The sequence below is a fragment of the Amphiura filiformis genome, chromosome 16, assembly GCF_039555335.1.
Source record: "Amphiura filiformis chromosome 16, Afil_fr2py, whole genome shotgun sequence".
NCBI classification, from domain to species: Eukaryota; Metazoa; Echinodermata; class Ophiuroidea; order Amphilepidida; family Amphiuridae; genus Amphiura; species Amphiura filiformis.
This window is the reverse complement of record NC_092643.1, coordinates 7,382,879-7,405,593: the sequence shown is the minus strand read 5'-3', so window position 1 is coordinate 7,405,593 and position 22,715 is coordinate 7,382,879. Positions and strand designations below refer to the sequence as shown.

The following is a 22,715-nucleotide window of genomic DNA, read 5'->3' as shown; positions in this document are numbered from 1 at the left end:
TACCCTAAATTATTTCCATATATTATTGCACAGGTATGAATGAAAGCTATATCAAATATCATCACTTGAAACACTATAATCACCACCATGGAGACCCTGGTGACTGTTTCATGATTAAACATGTCAGATGATTGGCTGTAAAAATGGTTGACATTGTCATCGTGTGAAGCTATTAGTAAATAGTTCAACAGACACAACAGTGCATGCATTATCCAACTATGAAATGGTGTTATAGATAAGAAAATAACAATAACCAAGAAACATGAATGAATAATGAAATGGTGTTATGAAAGATGAAAGGTTAATAATACTATTAAATCATGAAGATTTATATAAAAACAAATGGGGGGGAGGTGTACACAATGTTTGCTATGTTGTTATATTTGTTTGATGCATGAAATACTAGCTCAAAATATCAGTTATAACGACCTATCCAACACCAGGCTCTACTTGGCCACATGTGTATATCCGGCCTAATCTGGGGGCACTCCAAATTTTGGTTCGCACTGAACTTTGGAAACAGACAACAAATTTCCAGGTAAAAAATGGCAGCTTCTGAACTGAAATTTGTCATGTTTTGGGATCTTGGGCCAAATTATAGGTTGTCTAGCCTATGAAAATTCAACTTCTTTAAAATTTAAGCCAAGAGCTACAATTTTGAAAGTTTTACTCAATGGGTGCTGAATGCTGAGAAACTGGAGCATGATCCCTGACTGAGGGTCTTAAAAACTGCTGGAGGGCCTGAAAAAGGGACAATTGAGCACCCCATATACCCAGCTTATGTGTCAGTGCCCACACCCCACGGTATATATATAAATAACATTGAGAGTTACAAGTTTTGGTTTCAATTGTCATTGCATAACTTGCTTTTCTTTGAGTGTATCCTCAGTTTGAACCCATTCCATCACTCGCAACAAGCCATTGACCGATGCCATTTTACGTGGACCCTTAACGTAGATGTACGGAACCACCGTGTTGAGCTCTCTTCGTATGTCCCGCATCCTTAGTCTGCCAAATTGTAATGCAGTCTTTGAGGAAGGCACTTTGGTGTCTTTCGCAAAACCTGATGACAAGTAGAGCACCTTCAGATACCTCATGAACCACTTGCTGTCATAACTGTAATCCCACGGGTGAGGGACGAAATCTCGCTTCCACTCTTCTATATCACTATAAGCCATTTGCGTCCATTTCATCTCTTCCAAGAAGAACTCCGTCTTGCCAACCACAAACTCCTGAACTTCCATTACAGCGAGGGTGTCCATCACCAAAGTGGAATGTCTATTTGATGAATCCAGCAATGGACCAAATATGTCTACAAGAGTGTATACGCCAATGTACTCAGACCGATTTGATGTGAAGATTCGGTCAAATTTGCGATCGTGCGTCAATTTCTGGCATGCCGTTGTCGTCATCTGTATTGCTATCCTCTTCTTGTCGAAAAACGCCATAGCGAGATCTATCATATGACTTACATATGTATGGAGTATTACTGGCAGGGACTCTTTCTCGTCACAGTATTTCTCAACTTCAAGAAAGTCCCACACATCGAATGGATCACTATTGTGGATGCAATACATATATTCCATATCCTTGGGTTGACGTCTGTCATTGTATTCGTCAAGCATAAACGGATCCTTGGCTTCGTCCCATCCTTTACGTCCAGTTAGTGTCGGATTGTAGCGTGTTAAATCTTTCTTGAGAACATCTGTATTTCCTAGTACACCATATAGATCCCACTCTCTGTATGAATTTATATGCTTGCTTGTGAAGATCCCCTGTAAGTGAGAAATTTGAGAAATTGTAAAATCGGATCGCCGTTCCTTTCTTTGATTTGTCAGGTCAATTGAATCTGGCCTACTGCACCTGCATTCCATACCAAGCCACACACTCCAAACCTGACTCAACACTTCAACTTCTTCCTCATTCATTTCAACCAATCCTTTGGTGATATCAAGTAGAGATGATTTCCTGCTGCATAGGTCGGTCAAAGCTTCATAAAGCAGTTTGTAGTCATGCTCTGAAAGCACCACAGAATACCAAATGGACGCTAGAGTCTTACTGAAGTCAGGCTTTGTAGCGTATTTCACCATCATGTATAGAAACAGCATGTTCCGTGCCATAACAAATGGATCATAGTCGCACATGGTTACGAAGAGCTTGCCACGAAATTCATTTGGAAGCTGCGCAACGGTATTGACTAGATTACGGATGTCGCCACACCCAACAGACAAAATGGAGTAATCCCTTGCCAGACATGCATCGTCAGCTCTGTTAGGTGCTTGCCATTCATTCTGTCTCAAGTTGAGAAAATCTGCCGCCATGGTGTTGCCAAAGTAGAATGGGAAATCAGGCAGATAATGTATGTCTTGCCCCTTGGTATTCTGTTTATTAAAATACTCTTCTGCGATCTTGCTCCACTGATGTGCGCCATCTGCAATGATTTCTTGCAGCTTTTTGCAGTCGGACTTGTGCTTTTTCCAGTCTTTTTTCTGACATGTGCGGTCACAGTAGTAAGCTTCACCACAGCTGGAGCACTGTAAAAGGAAAAAATAATGAAGCTACATAATCAGTTGAGTTAAAGAGAGCCATATGCAATCGCTGCCTTTTAAACCAGGTCTTATAGTTCAATATTAACTAGTTTGTCATCTCAAAGAGGGTACATTTTGTAAATCGTCAGAACCACAGTAACATCATATTTTCTCCATCCCGGAGGGTTCCATATTTCTTATATTTTTCCTGGGCATTTCTTATTTCGTACTATAACCTAAGATTTTCCTACAAAATGCCATGTGGTGATCTATTTCCATACAAATTAACACCAACAGACCCATTTTACTCTTTTACGGCTAAAAAGAAAATGCAAATGTGTGGCAAATTTTAGAATTCCAAGCAAAGCTCACCTGGAATGATCATTACATTCAACAGGCTGTTCAACTGAAATTGAAAAAAAAAACCTGCACCATTTCATCTTCCCACTGAATTTTAAATGGAATATGGTATACTCCGTTATTTTCGAGAGGGTTTTATACTTGCAAATTTTGTGAGTGGATGTGCAGGCGCAAAAACAACACCACTAGAAAATAAATTTTTTGTAGATGTATAAAGTTATATAACACTTAAATTCTGCGAAATAAACAAGTCACACAATTTCCAAAATCACGAAAAATTCTACAAGTGGCTCTGGAACCACGGAGGTCCCCCAACAGCGTTGAAAATAGCTGGTATCGCATAGCAAAATGCTACACAATTTTATCAATTTGCTACACAATTTTGGAGTTGAGTATCATTTTTATGCCATAGACTTACACATAGTCAGTCTGCCTTCCTCGAGGCATTACATCTCAATAAATACATTCTTCAACTTGACCACATCAAGATCTCATTTGATCTTGCAGAGGAATTAGGGTGTAATGATTGAGGATAATGAACAATTCATTTCGCACGAATTCACGAATGTTCCCATTGACGAGTGCCTCGACATAATCCGTAACAGACTAGAAAAAGATCATGACTTCAAAAAACGCACGCACCAGGAGGTGAAAGACATCATGCAGTTAATGAAATTTGTACCGACGACTAATTATTACACCTTTCGCGGAACCATCTACAAGCAAAAATATTTGGCGCTGCCATGGATTCCCCTATCAGCCCACTTACTGCTAACATCTTCATGGAATGGTTGGAGCAAAACACCATCCTTACTGCCCCGTAGGGAGGCGGAAAAAGCGAGCCAACAAAAATACACCTGATCTTAACTAAAAGAATCCGAGAGCCAATTCAAGAACTCGGCTATTAGTGACCATGTAGCCAGGGCTAATCATATTATCAATTGGGAGAGTCTAAAATCTTAGAGCGAGAGAGAGAGAGAGAGTGACAAAAGAGTCAATTCAGATCAGGAGAAGGGGGCGAGGAGTGATGAACAGAGACGAGGGGGATCTACAATCTGAGTCATGTTTATGATCCATTTTTGGAGACTGCGAGTAAGACTAACATCACTACCGGAAGTTACATAACTTCCCGCCAGTCATCAGCTGTTGGATCACAACATCAACAAGCTTTAATAAAGTCAGTGGTTCACTGACGAAACTGTCAGCAAGAAAATAGTAAGTTTCTTCACTGGTTTTGACAAATTAAAAACCTGTATATTATATTATTAAATGGTGTTATGAAAGATGAAAGGTTAATAATATGAATATTTATATTTAAAAAAAGGCAGTGGGAGAGGTGTACACAATGTTTGCTATGTTGTTATTTGTTTGATGCATGAAATACTAGCTCAAGAGATCAGTTATAATGACCTATCCAACACCAGGCTCTATACTTGTATATATCCGGCCAAATCTGGCGGCACTCCAAACATCACTTTGGTTCGCACTGAACTTTGGAAACAGAACCAATTTCCCGGTAAAAAATGACGACTTCTGAGCTGAAACTCGTCATGTTTTGGGGCCCTGGGCTAAATTATTGGTTGTAGAGCCTTTTTCCAAATTTTAGCCAAGGAGCTACAACTTTTGTTTTAATCGGTGCTGAATGCTGAGGAACTGGAGCATGATCCCTGACTGGGGGGTCTTAGGAACTGCTGGAGGGCATGAAAAAGGGACAGTTGACCCCATATACCCATACCCACCTTACGTGTAACCCCCCCCCCTCCAGAATATATATATGAATAACATTAAAAGAGTTACTAGTTTGGGTTTCAATTGTCATTGCATAACTTGCTTTTCTTTGAGTGTATCCTCAGTTTGAACCCATTCCATCACTCGCAACAAGCCATTTGGCGATGCCATTTGACGTGGCCCTTTTAAGTAGATGTACGGAACCACCGTGTTGAGCTCTCTTCGTATGTCCCGCATCCTTAGTCTGCCAAATTGTAATGCAGTCTTTGATGAAGGCACTTTGGTGTCTTTCGCAAAACCTGATGACAAGTAGAGCACCTTCAGATACCTCATGAACCACTTGCTGTCGTAACTGTAATCCCACGGGTGAGGGACGAAATCTCGCTTCAACTCTTCTTTATCACTGTAAGCCATCTCCCTCCATTTCATATCTTCCAAGAAGATCTCCATCTTGTCAACCAAATTGTCCCGAACTTCTGTTACAGCGAGGTTGTCCATCACCAGAGTGGAATGTCTATTTGATGAATTCAGCAATGGACCAAATATGTCTACAAGAGTGTATACGCCAATGTACTCTGACAGATTTGATGTAAAGATTCGGTCAAATTTGCAATTGTGCGTCATTTTCTGGCATGCCGTTGTCGTCATCTGTATTGCTATCCTCTTCCCTTCAATAAATGCCATAGCGAGATCGATCATACGACTTAAATACGTATGGAGCATTACTGGCAGGGAATCTTTCTCGGCGCAGTATTTCTCAACTTCAAGAAAGTCCCACATATCGAATGGTTCACAATTGTGGATGCAGTACACATATTCCATATCCTTGGGTTGACGTCCGTCATTGTATTCGTCAAGCATAAACAGATCCTTGTCTTCGTCCCATCCTTGACGTCCGGTAAGTGTCGGGTTGTAGCATGTTAAATCTTTCTTCAGAACATCAGTACTTCCTAGTATGCCATATAGATCCCACTCTCTGTATGAATCTACATGTTTGCTTGTGAAGCTCCCCTTTAAGTGAGATTTTTTAGAAATCGTATAATGTGATCGCCGTTCCTTTCTTTGATTTGTCAGGTCAATTGAGTCTGGCCTACTGCACTTGCATTCCATACCAAGCCAGACACTCCAAACCTGACTCAACACTTCAACTTCTTCCTCATTCATTTCAACCAATCCTTTGGTGATATCAAGTAGAGATGATTTCCTGCTGCAAAGGTCAGTCAAAGCTTCATGAAGCAGGTTGTAGTCATGCTCTGAAAGCACCACAGAATACCAAATGGACGCTAGAGTCTTACTGAAGTCAGGCTTTGTAGCGTATTTCACCATCATGTATAGAAACAGCACGTTCCGTGCCATAACAAATGGATCATAGTCGCACATGGTCACGAACAGCTTGCCGCAAAATTCATTTGGAAGCTGTGCCATGGTATTGACTAGACTACGGATGTCGCCACACCCAACGGACAAAACGGAGTAATCCCTGGCCAGACATGCATCGTCAGCTCTGTGAGGTGCTTGCCATTCATTCTGCCTCAAGTTGAGAAAATCGGCTGCCATGGTGTTGCCAAAGTAGAATGGGAAATCAGGTAGAAAATATATGTCTTGCCCCTTCTTCGACACTTCCGCAACCTCCCTCCATAGATGTGCACCATCTACAATTATTTCTTGCACCTCTTTGCAGTCGGCCTTATGCTTTTTCCAGTCTTTTTTCTGACATGTGCGGTCACAGTAGTAAGCTTCACCACAGCTGGAACACTGAAAAGGAAAAAATAATAAAGCTACATAATCATCTGAGTGAAAAAAAAACACATAACATCTGCCTTTGAAGGCAGGTATCTGAAGTCATTGCGTTCAATATATTGGTATGCTATCTCTACATATGAAGTGCCCCAAACATTTATGATTCCAATCCTAAGATCCACAGCAACATTATATTTTTTCCAAATGATTCCATTTTGTATTTCCCACTTAGCATAAAACTTATAATTTCCATCCAAACAAACTGAAACATGAGAGTAGCAAAAACGATCCAACGTTTGGCTGAAAGCTGAAAATGAATAAAAATGCATAAATTTGAGCAGTCAAAAAAGCTGAATTCAGCCTATCAGCTGAAAAATAGCATGGCTAAACACCAAAATGTCCACACTTTTTCCAGACCAGGCAGGAAATATCAACCAGCAATAATTACGTACAATCACTGAATCAGTTTTAATTTAACATGATTTTGAAGTCAATATAAAAAGAAAATTCCATTTGTTTCCCAGGATACTAATCTACCAAGCTATTTTTCTACTACAGTATTTTCTATGTCTCTTTATCTGTGTACCTCCATGCACCAATTGATCATTTCCATTTGCAAACCACACATCCCTTTCACTAGCATTCACAACATGCTCATCTATCATGGGCACAGTTCTTTAACCCCAACTTGTTTTTCAATTTTGCACTGTGATTGTTTAATTGAGGTTATTGAACTATGCAATTGAATACCTGAGTGGAAGAAGGGCCCAACTCCAATTTTTTACAAAAATAAGTTAGACCCAGCATTTTATTGCCAGCAAACTGTTCTTCCTTGTGTGTGAAAGATGAGCCAAAATCCACTCTCTAAATAGTCTTCCACGTACACTTAATCATGGTTTTCATGGAAGAAAGGCCAAACTCCATGGAGTTGGGCCCTTCTTCCACAAATATAGGGTTAAAGAGGAATTTTGTTCATCCATGAAATCTACTTGTCACTACAATAAACTTTCTTGCTAACATATTACATGAGTTCTAGTTGTGCATAATGGTGATTATCTAATTTCTGTAGTTATTTACAACACGAAACTGGCACTTGCGGTATATTAGTGGAAGAAGGGCCCAACTCCAGCTCGTATTAAGACCTGTACTGTTGCCATGGAAACTTCATACATAATTTCGAATGTATGTAATATTGTATGTTCATGTATTAAAGGTCCACTGAAGACGAAAACATTCTGTCTATAAAACTTTTCCAAATATTAATTTTTTTCTTAATATCTCAAAAACAGTTTTGATGGAGTTGGGCCCTTCTTCCACTCAGGTATTCAATTGGAATGAGGCCATTGTGGTTCATAGTGTTTGGAAGATTTTGGTTATAACCATATTCAAAAGTAGAGTAAATCCATCAGTTGTCTACACTGTAGACACATGTATATTTGTATGCTTCGTAGTGACGACTGAATAACTTACAGTTCATCTTCTGGCGGACTCATGAAAAATTTTTTACGACATTGCGCGACCGCCTAGCGGCGCACTGTGTACCACGTCGTTTGTACTGCGCCATTGTGATTCACAAGATCACGCTCTGAAGTTCTAAACTCGGTCTTGGACACAACTGCGCAGTCTTTTTCATAGTTTTCTCAATCGTCAATCCAGATGGCTGATGAATGGTGAATGAGGGCAGCAGTCTAATTCAACAGTTGAATCTACTCCTAATTAGGCCTGTGTTGTCAAAGGTCATACATGTCAACAATTGCAAATGCAAAAATTTTCATCCAAAAATAGTTATCGAATATGTGGAAGATTTTGGACATTTTTTCTAAGCAAATAAGGGTCAAATTGGATACAATCCAACTGACTTTTACCATTGTCAATTTTCAGCTGGATTTGAACCGCAAAAAAAAAAAAAAAAAAAAAAAACAGGAAAAAACAAATACAACTGCCACTGGTGTGACCATTAACCGAGTTCAACTGGATTGAAAAATTGAGTTTGTGGATTTTAAAGGCCCGCTTTGAATTTTTATATAAAAACAAGCATTTTGATACCTCAAAATCAGAGAAATTTTACACATTTTAGACCCCATAGAGCTAAAAATTAAATCTTTTTGGTCATAACTCAAGAACGATACATCCTAGATAAAAAAAAATTCACAATTGGAACAAGTTTGAATTTTGTAAAATTTGATGAACGTTTACCACCAAAAGCTACTCCGGTTTTGCATACCCCATGATGTCAACTACCTCTAGTAGTAGTGCAGTACGAGGTATGGTGTTTTGAAGTTGGCACAAAAAACCCTCAAAATTCAAACACACAGTAAATTAAGACTGATAAATACCCTCATTCTGAAGTGGGATTACAAAGCATGCCAATCAAAAGTGATGCCATTGACAAGGTTCAAAAATACACAAAATTTGCTTCATTTACAGTTCTTCAAATCCATCACCTAGAAGCAGGGAAATGTACCAGTGGTACATCTCAGTAAATCAGCAAAATATAGCAGTGAGCAGCAAAGTATGCCAGTGGTACATCACTTCAGCAGTAAATCAGTACCAGTGGTACATCACCTCAACAGCAAAATGTACCAAAATGTATCACCTCAGCAGCTAAATGTACCAGTGCTACATGTATCACAACAGCAGCCAATTCTACCAGTGCTAAATCACCTCGGCAGTAAAATGTATCAATGTTACGTCACCTCAGCAGCAAAACATACCAGTCGTATTTCAAGATGTACCAACACTGCACTGTGACTGTTATGTATAAGTCGAGGCCATCGGCCAATCATAACTTGATCCAATCACCCAATCAAAACTTCTGTACAGCAAAGCTGGAGGACTGACAAGACTTATATAGTACCACAAAATACTACAGTACAAGTATAATGGGTCTCAGCACTGTATTTTGAGACATGGTTGATGGACAAAGTTCTACAACAATTTCTTTTTGTATGATTCATTTTTGTGTTACTTACTATCAAAATATTTAGTGACCCGAGCCCTATAACCCATTTCCTTAATTCTCCCTAAAAAGATATTTTGGCGTGCGAATATTTGAAAACTTAAAAAAGGTATAAACATGACAAATGGAGAAAGAACATTAATTTAAAATGTGTTATGATAAGACAGGAATTTGTTAATAACCCCTTTAAAGGCACATACAGTGAATTGCTCATCAAATATTTTGCCCAACTGGTCAAATGAACATAGTACTATACTAGAATTTTCAATTGAATGAACACAGCTTTCAACAGCTATACGTGATCCGACCACAATCGTATGTCACATATTTCAAAGTACAACGTGAACGCACGACCATGGATACAATAAGGAATCTACTAACCAATCATGTGTGAGTTGGCATGGTTGGATTCACACCTGTAGGCATTTAACACACAATATGCATGGAGAATCATCACCCTGTGTTCATTGGGCTATTCCATTTAAATTACATACTACCCCTGCGGAAGATTTTGGAAATACCTGCCATAGGGGGGAGTATGAATTTCAGATGGAATTAGGCAGTTCCATTTTAATTTCATACACCCTCCGAGAAAGATTCAACTTGAATCATCCACAAAAGGAAGGTAGAAGTTGCAAATGGAACTGCCAATGTGCTCATTCCATTTGAAATTCATACTCCCTCTGTGGAAGATATTTCCAAAATCTTCCACAGGGGTAGGGTGTATTTTAAATGGAATAGCCTAACTGAAATTTCTAGTACAGCTCAAGCTTGGGAAAAAAAGTCTGAAATTAGTTGGCAACTTCTGTAGATTAAATTCAGACTTCCGCTCTCCCCATGGTTCATTTAGAATTGGGTAAATGAACCATGAAATTACTCCCGTCCTTCGGAGGGGGTGTTAAGCCGTTGGTCCCGTGTGCAGAGAGCCATACCTGTACATGTATTTCGCAGCCAGTTTGAAAAGAGTAGCGTGTTAACCCCTGACCGTTCCCAACCCGTCCCGCTGTTCAAATGGACCCCAATGGAAATAAGCTTAGAGGCTTTCTTGGGTTATCCAGGGTTGTCAGAACCCGAACAAATCAAATCAAATCAAAAAGCTTTACGATCAGCTGACTCTATCCGTATACATGTGTATGCTGGCTAATTATCATTTGGTGAAATCTGATTACAATTTTATGTTAAAAGTGGTTCTGGGTCTGCATAAGTTCATTAGCTACTTGCGGTTCGCCATTATGCACTATGTGCGGGAGAGCCTCGAACTGGCAGCATACATGAATGGGAATTGAACTAGTCATAACGTTCTGTGTAAGGTTACATAATTCTTCCTTTCATGTATGCTGCCAGTTCGAGGCTCTCCCCACTTATAGTGCATAATTGAACGCGTAATAAGCTTGAATAGGGTTCTATATCTGCATGTCCCTTTAAAGAAATTAAGATTGAATAATGGAATGCAAGAAATATCAGTTCTATGGAATGAAAATTGACAAGAAAACTCATGCAATATTACAAAAAGCCTAGATGTGTAGGCGTCACCTTACGATGGATAAAACCATTCCATGTATCGCAATCCTTTCATTGGGTACAAGCCATCGCGCACTGCCCATGTGTAACGATATGGCACCACCTTGTTCAACTCTAAGCGTATATCCCGCATATGAAGATCGCCACACCGTATGACCGTCTTGGACGATGGAACTTTTGCATTGTAGATATCGGTATCTTTCACAGCCATGTATACCGCTTTGAGGAATCTCATGAACCATTCCCAGTCGTAGTGGTAGTCAGGGCGTGGCAATCCACGGCAGCGCCAACTGTTATCCAGTTCAAACAACTCGCAGCATGCCATATTCATGATCTGCGCATCTCGTAAATCCAATTCCTGCTGGCAATACAGATATGGCACTGCATCGTCTATGAGTGCGAAGGTACCCATCATGATCACGGCGTGTTTGTTTTCCCGCTTCAAGAAAGGTCCACAGAATTCCAACAGTGGATACACCCCGTGATAGTCAGCCAAAGTAGATGTGAACACCCTGTCATACACAGCATCTTGTTTGAGATCGCGATATTCCTGAGTTGTCATGGTTATGGAGATTCTCTTCTCCTCGTGGATAAAGCGCATCACTTTGTGGATTATATTGCTCACATAGGCATGGTACATCACCGCCAACGACGTGTCAAAGCCAAACTTCTTAACATGCTCATAATCCCACGCCATAAATGGCTCACTCTTGCACATAACACAGTAGCTGTACTGGACACCCTCCACCTGAACTGCTTTCTGCAGCTCTGACGATGTAGGCATCGGGGCATTACGAGTTGTGTGGTCAGCAAAAGGATCACGCCCTTTGAAGCCAGTGAGAGTAGGATTGAAGAATGGAAGGTGCTCCACCTCCAAGACTGACTCTGCAAAGATGCCATCAAATTCCCACTTCTTATACGACGCTATCTGATCCTCCTTGATGTCCTCTCTGATATGCTTCTTACGAACGAGATAACTGCGGACTTTCCTGCGGTCTCTATGTAAAGCGATGTTGCCAGGTTTCTTTGAGTTGCATTTCAAGGTACTCCATGTCTTCCACACCTGTTTCAAGACATCCAGCTGGTCATCTGCCATGCTGACCAAACCATTCGTAAGTTGTGACACCGACTTAGCAGACATGCTGCACAAAGAACGAAGAACTTCAACTACCAAATCATAATCTTCCTCACTAATCTGCACAGAGTACCACAAAGTCGCAATGGTCTTTGCAATGTTTGGTTTCTCCACATACTTAACCATCATGTATAGGAACAACACATTCCTCGCCATCACAAATGGGTCAAAGTCGCACATGGTGACGGACAACTTTCCTTTGAACTCTTCCGGGAGAGACGCAATTGTAATCATCAAACTGCGAATATCTCCGCATCCTAGCACCATGATGGAGTAATCTGCCTCCAAGCATGCATCATCACATTTGTAAGGCATCTGCCATTCATTGTCCTTCAGCAGCATATAGTCCACAGCAAAATCACTGCCACAGTAGTACGGCATCTCCCCAGACTGTTTCATATTCTTGTAGTAATCCATGGTCCGCTTCCACTCTCCAGCAGCTCGCTGGACGATCACTTTATAACGCTGGCATCCGGATTTGTGTACCAGTTTCCAGTGCTTCCTCTGACAAGAGCTACCACAATAAAACACCTCGCCACATCCAGTGCACTGCAAACAAACCAAGAAAACCCACAAAATTACTAGGGTCTTCAAACTATGTGTAAAGTTCATTTTTAATGTTAATTCTTACTCACTCCACTTCAGTCTTAGTTTGAATGCTGCTTGTTTCTATCAACAATGTGCTAAGTTTAAATTGCAAGTTTAGCATATTCCACACTATTCAAAAATAAACACTTAACCTTCTCCACATGGTTGTCAAATGCAGACGATAAGTTTCAAATTTCCTGAAAAAATGCAATAAATTTCAGAAATGTACATTTTCATGACCATATTCGGAAACAGCATGAAAACTGCATTAAAATGAATACAAACAAGCCTAGTATTGGTTCAGTGGTTTGTGAGATAGCTCCTGATATTTTGAGAAAATATCTCAAAATTAGGGACTTTTTATGATAAAGCCTATAGCTAGCATGCAAAGCATAAAAAAAATCTGACAAAGTGCACCACATACACTTGAGTACTTCTATTTCACAAGCTGATACACTGTACCACCATTTTCATACTAAGGAACAACCATCATCCCCATCATCATTGACAAAACTCTATCAATGGTTTTTAAAGAGCGGGGAAGAGACATAATCAAAATTTTACTCTTCCCCCCAAGTAATAAAACTAGTTTATCATATGACTTCAATCTTTTGGTTATAGTACTTTCTCTTCGGAATTTCTTTTAAAAGGGGCACTGTCTGTGGTCCAATATTTTCATGTTGTTTTCTACCTTACATTTATAAGGCCTAAGAATTTACAAAATGTTTCCATTTTATGTTGTATTGCTCCAGCCTCCAGCAGTTTCGAAATTAGGCTCTAGAAGCAAAAACCTGTATGACAATGCCCCATAGGATATAGTCCATACACTTCCGATGTGGTTACCACCACAATTTATTTATTTATTTTTCACCCCATCTAGACAAAACGTATTTCGGGCGTTACAGTTTGCTGGGGTAATGAGAAAAACATGAGCTTTCTTCTCATACCAAAATCATGGAAAAACAAGGGGTAGTTCGCAGCTGACGAACAATATTCCCCTGGTAAGATAAACTGTATCATTGTGTGTTTGTTTTGCAGGTTGATAGATCCTAGAGAAGTAGGCGCAATTGGAAATGATTTATTTCCGATTGAGCTTGCGAATTAGGAAATAATGAGAAAACATGAGCTTTCTTCTCATACCAAAATCATGGAAAAACGAGGGATGCGGCTGTCGATCAGTTCACAACCCTTAAGTTTATTTTTCCCCATTCTTTCAGTCCATTTTGCCAGATTACACATCATTATGTATTATTTCCATTTTACAGCATTGGCTAAATCTCCTGATGATGATTTTTTCTTAATATAGAATTGTACGGTGCCTACATGTATTGTATGATGTATGACTTAATTAGTACTCTTTCTCACATTACCACTCCTCTTTAAGCCATTGCAGAGCTACACACTATTTTCACATACCAAACTATTGTTACTAACAGTGCTTCTTAAATATTCTTTTCACGTATTCTGTGCCAATTTTGGTACAGAATACTGAAAATCTGTTATGTCCGGCCTTATAAGCCAGCTTAACGTAACTTTTCTCGTACTTTTTACCCAGAATCCAGTGAAATGATAAATATCATCAATATAAAATTATACTAGCAGGGAAAAAATATGAATCCATTGCTGGTATTGCCCTGAAATACAATGTAGCTCGAAATGGAGCAATGGTAACATGGTAAAGTGAAAGTTACAGTAAATCTAGCATCGCTAATTGTCAACATGGTAAAAATCACTCTACATGTTTGTAAATGCAAGCAGTGGCAGCATTCTGCCTCCCCATAAACAACTTGGGCTTTACCCACCCTCCTCTAGTTTCCCCCAGTCAGAACAAAAACAAAAATCACTGCAGTGAAAACCTCTCTATTTGGTGTGAAACATGTCAAATTTCAAGTTTACGAATATAGAGTATGTAATGTACATACATTTGTCTTTCCATACCAACAAAGAGCGATGAATACAGATCTCTCATTCCAAGAAATAATTTCTTTTTTTAAAAACAACTGTTTCTAGTCATGGCATCAAGTTTGTCTATATTGTCTACAGCTACTAATGTACAACCAAATTGCTTGAGGTATCGTACTAGTTGGTTCGAACTTTTCAAAGATCAAACATTAAATTTTATCTAAAACAAATAAACATCATACACAAAACAAGCACAATGTTAAGACAACATCCAGCAAGACAAAACAAGAAATCAAAGCATGAAATACAAAAATAAATGTCAGTGAACACAATTAACACCAAACAGTGGAAAAGAAAACCAAGTCACACAACACAGCATGATCAAGTTGAAGTTGAAGCAACACACTGTGAGATGTTGGACAAGAGTGTACCATTCTTTCCAAAACAAGAATAAACTTCAACAAAGTCTAACCTGTCTAAACCTCATGCACAGATTGCACACCTGATTTACTTTGTGTAAATCCATTCCGTAACTCTACATAGAGGCTTTGGTTTACCACCTTCACGCCCTCGCAGCACTCTTCTAAAAGGCACCACCTTGTTGAGGCCTCTTCGCGGATCTCTCATCTGCAGTCCGTCAAACTCCATGATCATCTTATTAGAAGGCACTTTAACCTTTGACTCATCGCGCACCAGCTTACTGCAGAATTCAGTCGCGACATAAACTGCTTTCAGATTCCGTAGGAACCAGTTGGCGTCGTACTTGTAAAAGGTTAAGAAGTCTTCTGGTCTTCCAGGTGGTGTTAGGTCTGGAAAATCTTCAAGGTATGCTCTCTGACATTCTAGTAATGCAATGCTGTACAATGTTGGATCCATCAGTTCTTGTGATGCGTTGATCCAGCTGCAGTTATCGATTGCGATGACAGCATGGGGATTGGTGGTGCTCAGATACTGCCGCACCCTTCGCAGCATTGGGTACAAACCTACGATGTCTGCTACGGCACCAGTGAAGATCCTGTCATACTTTGTGTTGTCTTTCATGTTGTAGAAATTCTGCACCATGAGTTTGATGGTAACTCTCTTCTGTTGGATGAACCGTATGGCATTCTTGATGACGTGGCTGATGTAGGCGTGGTACATTACTATCAATGAATCATTGTAGCAGAATGCCTTGGCTTCATGATAGTCCCAAACATAGAAGGGACAGTGATCTGGTTGTACCGCATACATGAACGGCATCCAAGCTTTAGGTTGGCGGCCATCTTGGATGATCACATCGCTCATTTCACGGTATTTTGCGCTCTGCTGATACAAATCTGGATTGGAGCCATCGGAACCCCAAGGTCCTGTCAGCGTTGGATTATCATAGCTTAGATCACCTCGGTGCACTCCAGGCTCCATGAAGAGGGCGTTGCCATTCCATTTCCCACGTGAGGCTTTGTGGCAGTTCGGGACATCCCAGCCACAATCAACGTTTGGCAAATGATCCGTCGATGTTAACCGTTGCTTCATGAGGCAGATTGCATCAGGGTTGTTCCTATGGCATTCCAAGACTCTCCAACCATGCCACACCTGCTTTAAGATGTTCAGTTCCTTTGCAACTGTCATCACCAAACCACCTGTCATATCTTTCAGTGATGCTACCGTACAGTCACACAACACATTGAGTGCTTTGAGGGTGAGATCATACGCCTCAGCTGTGACATTTAACGAGTACCAAATAGTGGCAAGTTTCTTGTCAATGTCGGGTACATCGTGAAAAGCAACCATCATGTACAAGAACAGCGCATTTCTTGCCATCACAAATGGGTCAAAATCAACTAGAGTGAAATGAAGCTTGCCGCGATACTCCTCTGGCAGACATTTCATAGTATACAGCATGCTACGAAGATCCCCGCATCCAATGGACAAGATACGATAGTCGTCATCCAGAGACGAATCTTCAACACTGTGCGGTGTCATCCACTCATTCTCTCGCAAGTTAAGAAAGTCATATGCCAAAGTGTTACCGAAATAATACGGCATACTCCCCGAGCGTTTACTACTCGCATAGTGCTGGTAACAGATGCTCCATATTGTTGCTGTACGAAGAATTCGCTGTCGCGTGTCCTTGCAAACGGGTCGATGGCTTGGCCAGTCTTGTTTCTGACAGTTACGATCGCAGTAGTAGACTTCCCCGCAGGCAGCACACTGCAAATAGAAACCACCAAAATCCTTTTCATTATTGTGGAATTTTTCGATGAATAAATAGCAGTGTAAAGATAATCATCCACAAAACCTAACTTGACAGTAATGTAGCAAGGCTTTCAAAATGGCTCATTACCAGGCCTGGAAATAAGTAGGTCTGGACCGGGAGCCAAACATTTTGAAAAGCTGCTCCTGGTCCTCTCATTTTCTAGTGAACCAGGGGCCATGTTATATTATTATTATATTATTAATGGTTGTCAGACAAGACTCGGAAGCTGAGAGAGAAGCCAGCATCTTTATTGTTTTACCAGTACGGTACGCACTGTATCACAACAAGTTAACAAAATAATTTAGCTGGAACCTGGACTCAATTTGGCCTTGCCAGGACTTTTTTGTCATGATCTTAGGAAAATTGTAAAATATTTCCTATAACTATATCTAGAAATACCATCGGCTAAATTCAAGATGGCCTTCTTCATAGCGATCTCACATAGCGACCTACACCAGAAAACAAGGCAAAACACTAGGCAAAACACTGCCAAAATTCTGGTTGGATCCAAGCGTTAAAACTCGGTAACCGTAGGGTAAAAATCGCTCGCGCCTGCTTGTGGCTTTATGCTCTTTATACTATAGCATTGCATGATGTGTACACCCAACAAATCTAGTTGTAATGTATAATTTCACACAGAGAGTTAACTACTCTGCGAGCTTGAAGAAATGTTCACTTCTCACCAAGACATAATACCAAATTTCCTATAAAGATGGCAGTCGTACTACTTGGGAATGCAAACTTCTTGGATTCCCAACTTGACCAGCACAGCCAACTATTCCCGACACTTTTAACCATGGCAGACTATGCCTCAGTGTGTGACTAGATTTATCCTGCACTTCGAGGTTAAAAATGGTGCACTGCCTAACCCCTGTTGAAGTGCCTACCCCCAGATTCCTTCACTTCATTCAATACTGACTGTATAACCCTGATTGAACCAAAGCTGTAAGGAGGTGTGACGTACCCTACAATGTCAATCCATAGAAAATTAAGGTCCTTTTTTTCCTTTAGAAAATATTGATCAGCTCTTTTTTGAAGGGAACCTTCACAAAAGGCCCACTTTTTTCAGGAAATTTTTTGAAATGTGCTTTTTTTTTTTTTAAAGGCAAAATTCACAAAAGGTCCCTTTTTTAGCTCTCCATATCCCCCCCAATCATGGCAATGGATCTTCTCTGCACCATGTAGATCTTCTGTTGTGAAAAACATAACAGGGGTAAAATTTTGTCACAAAGTGCAAGAATGAAACTTGATTATTATCTGTTGCAAGGTTCCTTTTATGCGTTAACCACCACCTATACGCGCACAACGTCAAGCGTGTGCATAGGAACTTGTGGAAAATAATAAGCGCTGGACGGCTAGCAGTACACTTAATTTGTAAAAGAAAAAATAAAAAAAATAATATATTGAAGAGATTCATTCTAGCCCTACTTTATAACAATACACAAATCAACATCTACCACATAACGTATTTAGTCAAATAGTCGCCCCCCTAAAATAAATGCCCCCACCACTTTTTTTCAACCAAGATGTTTAAAAAAATGCCGATATTTCCATGCTATCTTGTGTAGTAAGCTTAATACCAAGTTGCGCACATGGTCGGTAATAGCGTCAATAATTGTTGAAAATCTGGATCAGAAACCCGGAAGTGAGCCAGAAGTCAGTGTTTCTAGTTCATAGTTCGTCATTTTAGCATGCATGTGTTTTTAGTTTAAATGATTTTAACAGAAATTATCGTTCTAAAATTGACCTTGAATAAACGCCCCCCTTGGGAAAATGTAACGGGGGCGTTTATTTGACGAAATACGGTAAACACACACACTCAGATGTACCTAAAATAATCAGATGTCATCTGTACATTGTATTGTAGGGACTCTGTCCCCGGACTCTGCCTCAGCAGCCTCACAATCAGAGGATTGCAAGGCAGAGCCCCGGCTATGCCCCTGTGTTTTGCACTTGGGCAAGGTGCTTTACCTCCCCCCTTGACTCACTCTACCCAGGGGTGAAATGGGGGAGCTGTTATGAATGTTGTCCATTGATTGCAGCCCAAAGGTATTAATGAGCATGGTTTGGCCATTGTATGGCAGCTGACATATTCTAACGACAGTGGAATGAACCGGGCTTGCCTTTGACACATGTGAGAAGTGCTGTATGCCATCATTTTTTTTATTGTACCATTTATAGCTCAACAAAATGAGCACTGCCTGTCTGTTGCTGAATTGTCATTTTGTAATTTGTTTAAAATCTTGTGTTCTTCCCTCTCTCTAGTCCCTCTTGTATTCAATTGGGAATGTACAATATTTTGAACAAAAATAGTTTATTCAAACAATCAAGTTTAACTGTTAATCTACCATAGCCTCAAACACAACTGATTATTATCAAATCAAAAAGGTAAAGCATAAAAAGTTATGATAATCAATAGTATTAGCTCAAACACAGCAGCTCAAACCAAAGGTAGATAATTGAAGTTGGACACTCACAAAACAGTGACAGGTTTAGTTCTAAGGTATCTTACCCTTCCCAGAATCCTTTGCAACATAATACATCACCTAATTTCATCAAATGACAAGCCCATTACTTTGTACAGGTTCCTTTTGTATTCATGTTCAGAATAGACTGGCTAAACATGGGTCGACAGTTAAGAAATAAATATATTTTGCAAGATCTGAAGATGTGCTTTCAATCGAGGCAAATTTTGTCACTAATGACCCATGTTGCACAAGATAGCAAATCAGTACAGAAAATTGAAATGGAAGAATTGCATTATGGGAAGGGTAAGATATCTTCTCTGTGTTTAGTTGTTAGAAGGGAATAAGTGTTTGTGATGTTAGTACTTGAACAGCGGAGTAAAATATTAAAGATTTAGTGAAGGACAAACCAAATATCCTTGGGTGCCGGGTAGAACCATTCAAGGGTACGACGCTCCGTTCCGGGGATACCTCCCTGGCGACCTCGGTAGACATCCCGAAAAGGTGCAACTTTGTTGCGCCCCTGACGAACATCCCGCATGCGCAATCCGTCGCATTCCATGATGGTCCTGGTTGAAGGAACCTTGGAGTTGACACCTTCCTCAGTAGCCAGGTAGAGAGACTTGAGATACTTGATGACATCAGCAACGTCATAATCGTAATCTTCGATAGAAGGTCTATACCGAGGAGGACTTGCTATGTCACCTCTCTCCATCAACTGCTTTTGGTACTCTTGGTTATAACTGCTTTCATCTTGCTTGTATAAACGTTCATAGAGACACTTCAGTTCTCCTTTGAAGTGTTGTTTGTTAAACGAGTAGACAGTCTCAACCCAATGGAGAGTCTCCATAACCAGGACTGCATGCTTGTTACCCCTGTTCAGCAGAGGTCCAAACTTGCGAACCATCTGATGCGCCCCAAAATAATCCTGGAGATTGGAAGTGAAGATCCTGTCAAAAGTCTTGTCTTCTAAATTCAACTTACGAGCTTCTGTGATGGTGGTCTTCACGTCAAGTCGTTTCTTGCGGATGAAATCTACTGTGCTCTTGATACATTTCCTGATGTAGCGGAAATACATTGGCTCCATGTCATCATTGTATCCAGAGGCTTCAGCTCCCAGATAATCCCAAACGCGATATGGATTCATGTCTCCTTGTATACAATACACAAACGCAATATCTATAGGTTCCCGTGAATCTTCCAACAACATGCGATTACAGCGATGAGGATGCTCAATGGCATGTGTATCCATGACAACACTCTGGTACGGATACGCACTGTTGCCGCCTTTACACCTCGGAGAGAAATCATTCCCCGGACGACCAGTAAGGGTCACATTGTCGTGACCTAAATCTCTTACATTCACACCATCTGTGAACTTTCCATTTTGCACCCACATGTCGCTTGAATACCGTTGCATGAAAGGATGGTCCTCGCGTAGACGCAAATTCTTCACAGCCCTCATGCGTTGACGGTACAGAGGTGACTCCACTTTATCATCACAGCCAAGACTTTTAAAGCCATGCCACGACTGATCGAAGGATGACATATTGTTTTTGTCAGTCCTGTCATACCTGATGTACCTTTTCTCATGCCATCCTTCCCACACCTGTCGCAAAACTTGAACCTCTTCATCCTCCATTTCAATCAATCCACCTGTCAACTCATACAAACTGTCCCCGGTGGAACAGGATCCAAGCTTCTTAAGCGCTTTGCTGACTATCTCCTCCTCTTTGTCTGTGTACTGCAGCGAATACCAGATGGACGTCAGGTACTTGTCCACATCGCCGACACTATCATCCGCTACCATGATGTAGAGAAACAGCACATTCCGTGCCATCACAAAGGGATCAAAATCACACAAGGTAACATTCAAAGATCCTTTGAAAGCTGCAGGCAGTGAAGCGATAGTGTAGACAAGATTACGTAGGTCTCCTGATCCAACAGATAAGATGGAGTAGTTCCTACTCAAAGCTTCATCATCCGTTTCGGACGGGGCACACTCGTTATCAGTCAGACGTAAGAAATCCAGTGCTAGTGTATTGCCGAAGTAGAACGGGTAATCCATGAGGCGTTTCATGTTGGCGTAGGATTCTGTCGTGATGGTCATAGCCTTTGCCACTGCCACAATGTCTCCTTTGACATCTTTACACTCAGCTCTGTGATTCTTCCAGTCTTGTTGCTGATGTGAACGGTTACAATAGATGACGCCACCACAGCCCGAACACTGTAATAAAATTAAATCAACAATAGTGTCACCCAAATACAACACGGCGGTTCACGAACCACAAGATACCCATCATTGTGGTAGTTACAGGGGAGATTGAGACAAGTGTTAACAAGGTTTAAAATACATGTAGCAATTTAATCCTATTTGACCCGATTTGACCTTTGACCACATCAGAACTCAACCACCGTCACTTGAGATATATCTATTTATGCTGCAAAGATGGACACAGGTTCATACTGCCTTAGGTCTAGAGATAGTGTAGCATGCACGGTTTATAGCAATTTTACGGTTTTTTACCCTGTTTTACCCCATTTAACCTTTGACCCACCTCTGCACTCAACCGCTGTCTACATCTATACTGCAAAGATGGACACCCATACTTAGATCTAAAGATAACGCATTGATAAGGTTTATAGCAAAGTTTTTCACCCTATTTGACCTTCAAAATTTGACCTTTGACTCATGACCCACCTCCGATTCCAACCACTGCCTACTTGAGATGAACATCTAAGCTGTGAAGATGGACACCCATATCAGTTTAGATCAAGAAGGTTGAAAGACGCATGCATGCACATGCACACCCCCACACTCCCCTACACACAAAGACGCTAATTAGCATTTCTATGATAGTCCCCTTCGCCAATTCTTGGTGGGGGATTAAATTTGCACATCGGTAAAGGTATTAGTTACAGTGTTCGATTTTCATCTATTTTTTTGTGTAGCAAAAATTGCTACTCACTTTCAGATTTGAGTAGCAATTCCAAAATTTTGAGTAGCAGTTTGTTTTCACCATATTTTATAGATTTTTGTATTTTCTTATCTTCTCACAGATTACTCAATCCCAGTACTCAATGCTTAAAAAATGTTATGCAACTGCAGTGTTGCAGACCGAATGTGGTTCAAAATTCGCACCTAAACTTCCTAAGCTGATTATTGTGTGCCCTTTCTAAACATAAATTTTCCTTCAGTAATCAAGAGAAGTCCTACATTTTTGAGTAGAGGAAACTCACTAATTTATTAGCTGAAGCATTAAAATAATGTGAGGAATCTATGAAATCCTAAAAATCTTGTATAATTTTGGAAGATTGTCACCAAGGACACACGATATTTCCATCTCACCACTGAACTATACACCATATAAACAGTGCTACTTCTATGACGTCATAAAATTAATATGCACGCTTTTTAGTTATCTGGTAATACATGGAACACGTCATGGAAAAAAAAATTTGCATACAAGGGAGGATACTGTATTTAGTTTAATGGCGTAAACATCACGATTTAGGGACTTTTGGGTCATATTTTTGTGGATTATTTTCTTGG

General features: G+C 40.3%; 1 protein-coding gene across 4 annotated transcripts in view; it reads right to left on the bottom strand.

Moving 5' to 3' along the window:
* Positions 1-22,715, bottom strand: part of LOC140135476 (uncharacterized) — a 46,945-nt gene that overhangs the window by 11,285 nt on the left and 12,945 nt on the right. The window contains exon 3 of one of the 4 annotated variants that reach the window (XM_072156989.1): positions 19,573-21,389. The exons of 1 other annotated variant lie outside the window; for it this stretch is intronic. In XM_072156989.1, coding sequence (XP_072013090.1) covers positions 19,573-21,389 — 1,817 coding nt within the window. Of the gene's footprint in view, positions 1-14,933; positions 16,652-19,572; positions 21,390-22,715 lie in introns of all 4 variants that reach the window. 2 more of the 4 variants (XM_072156992.1, XM_072156990.1) reach the window with 2 other exon arrangements.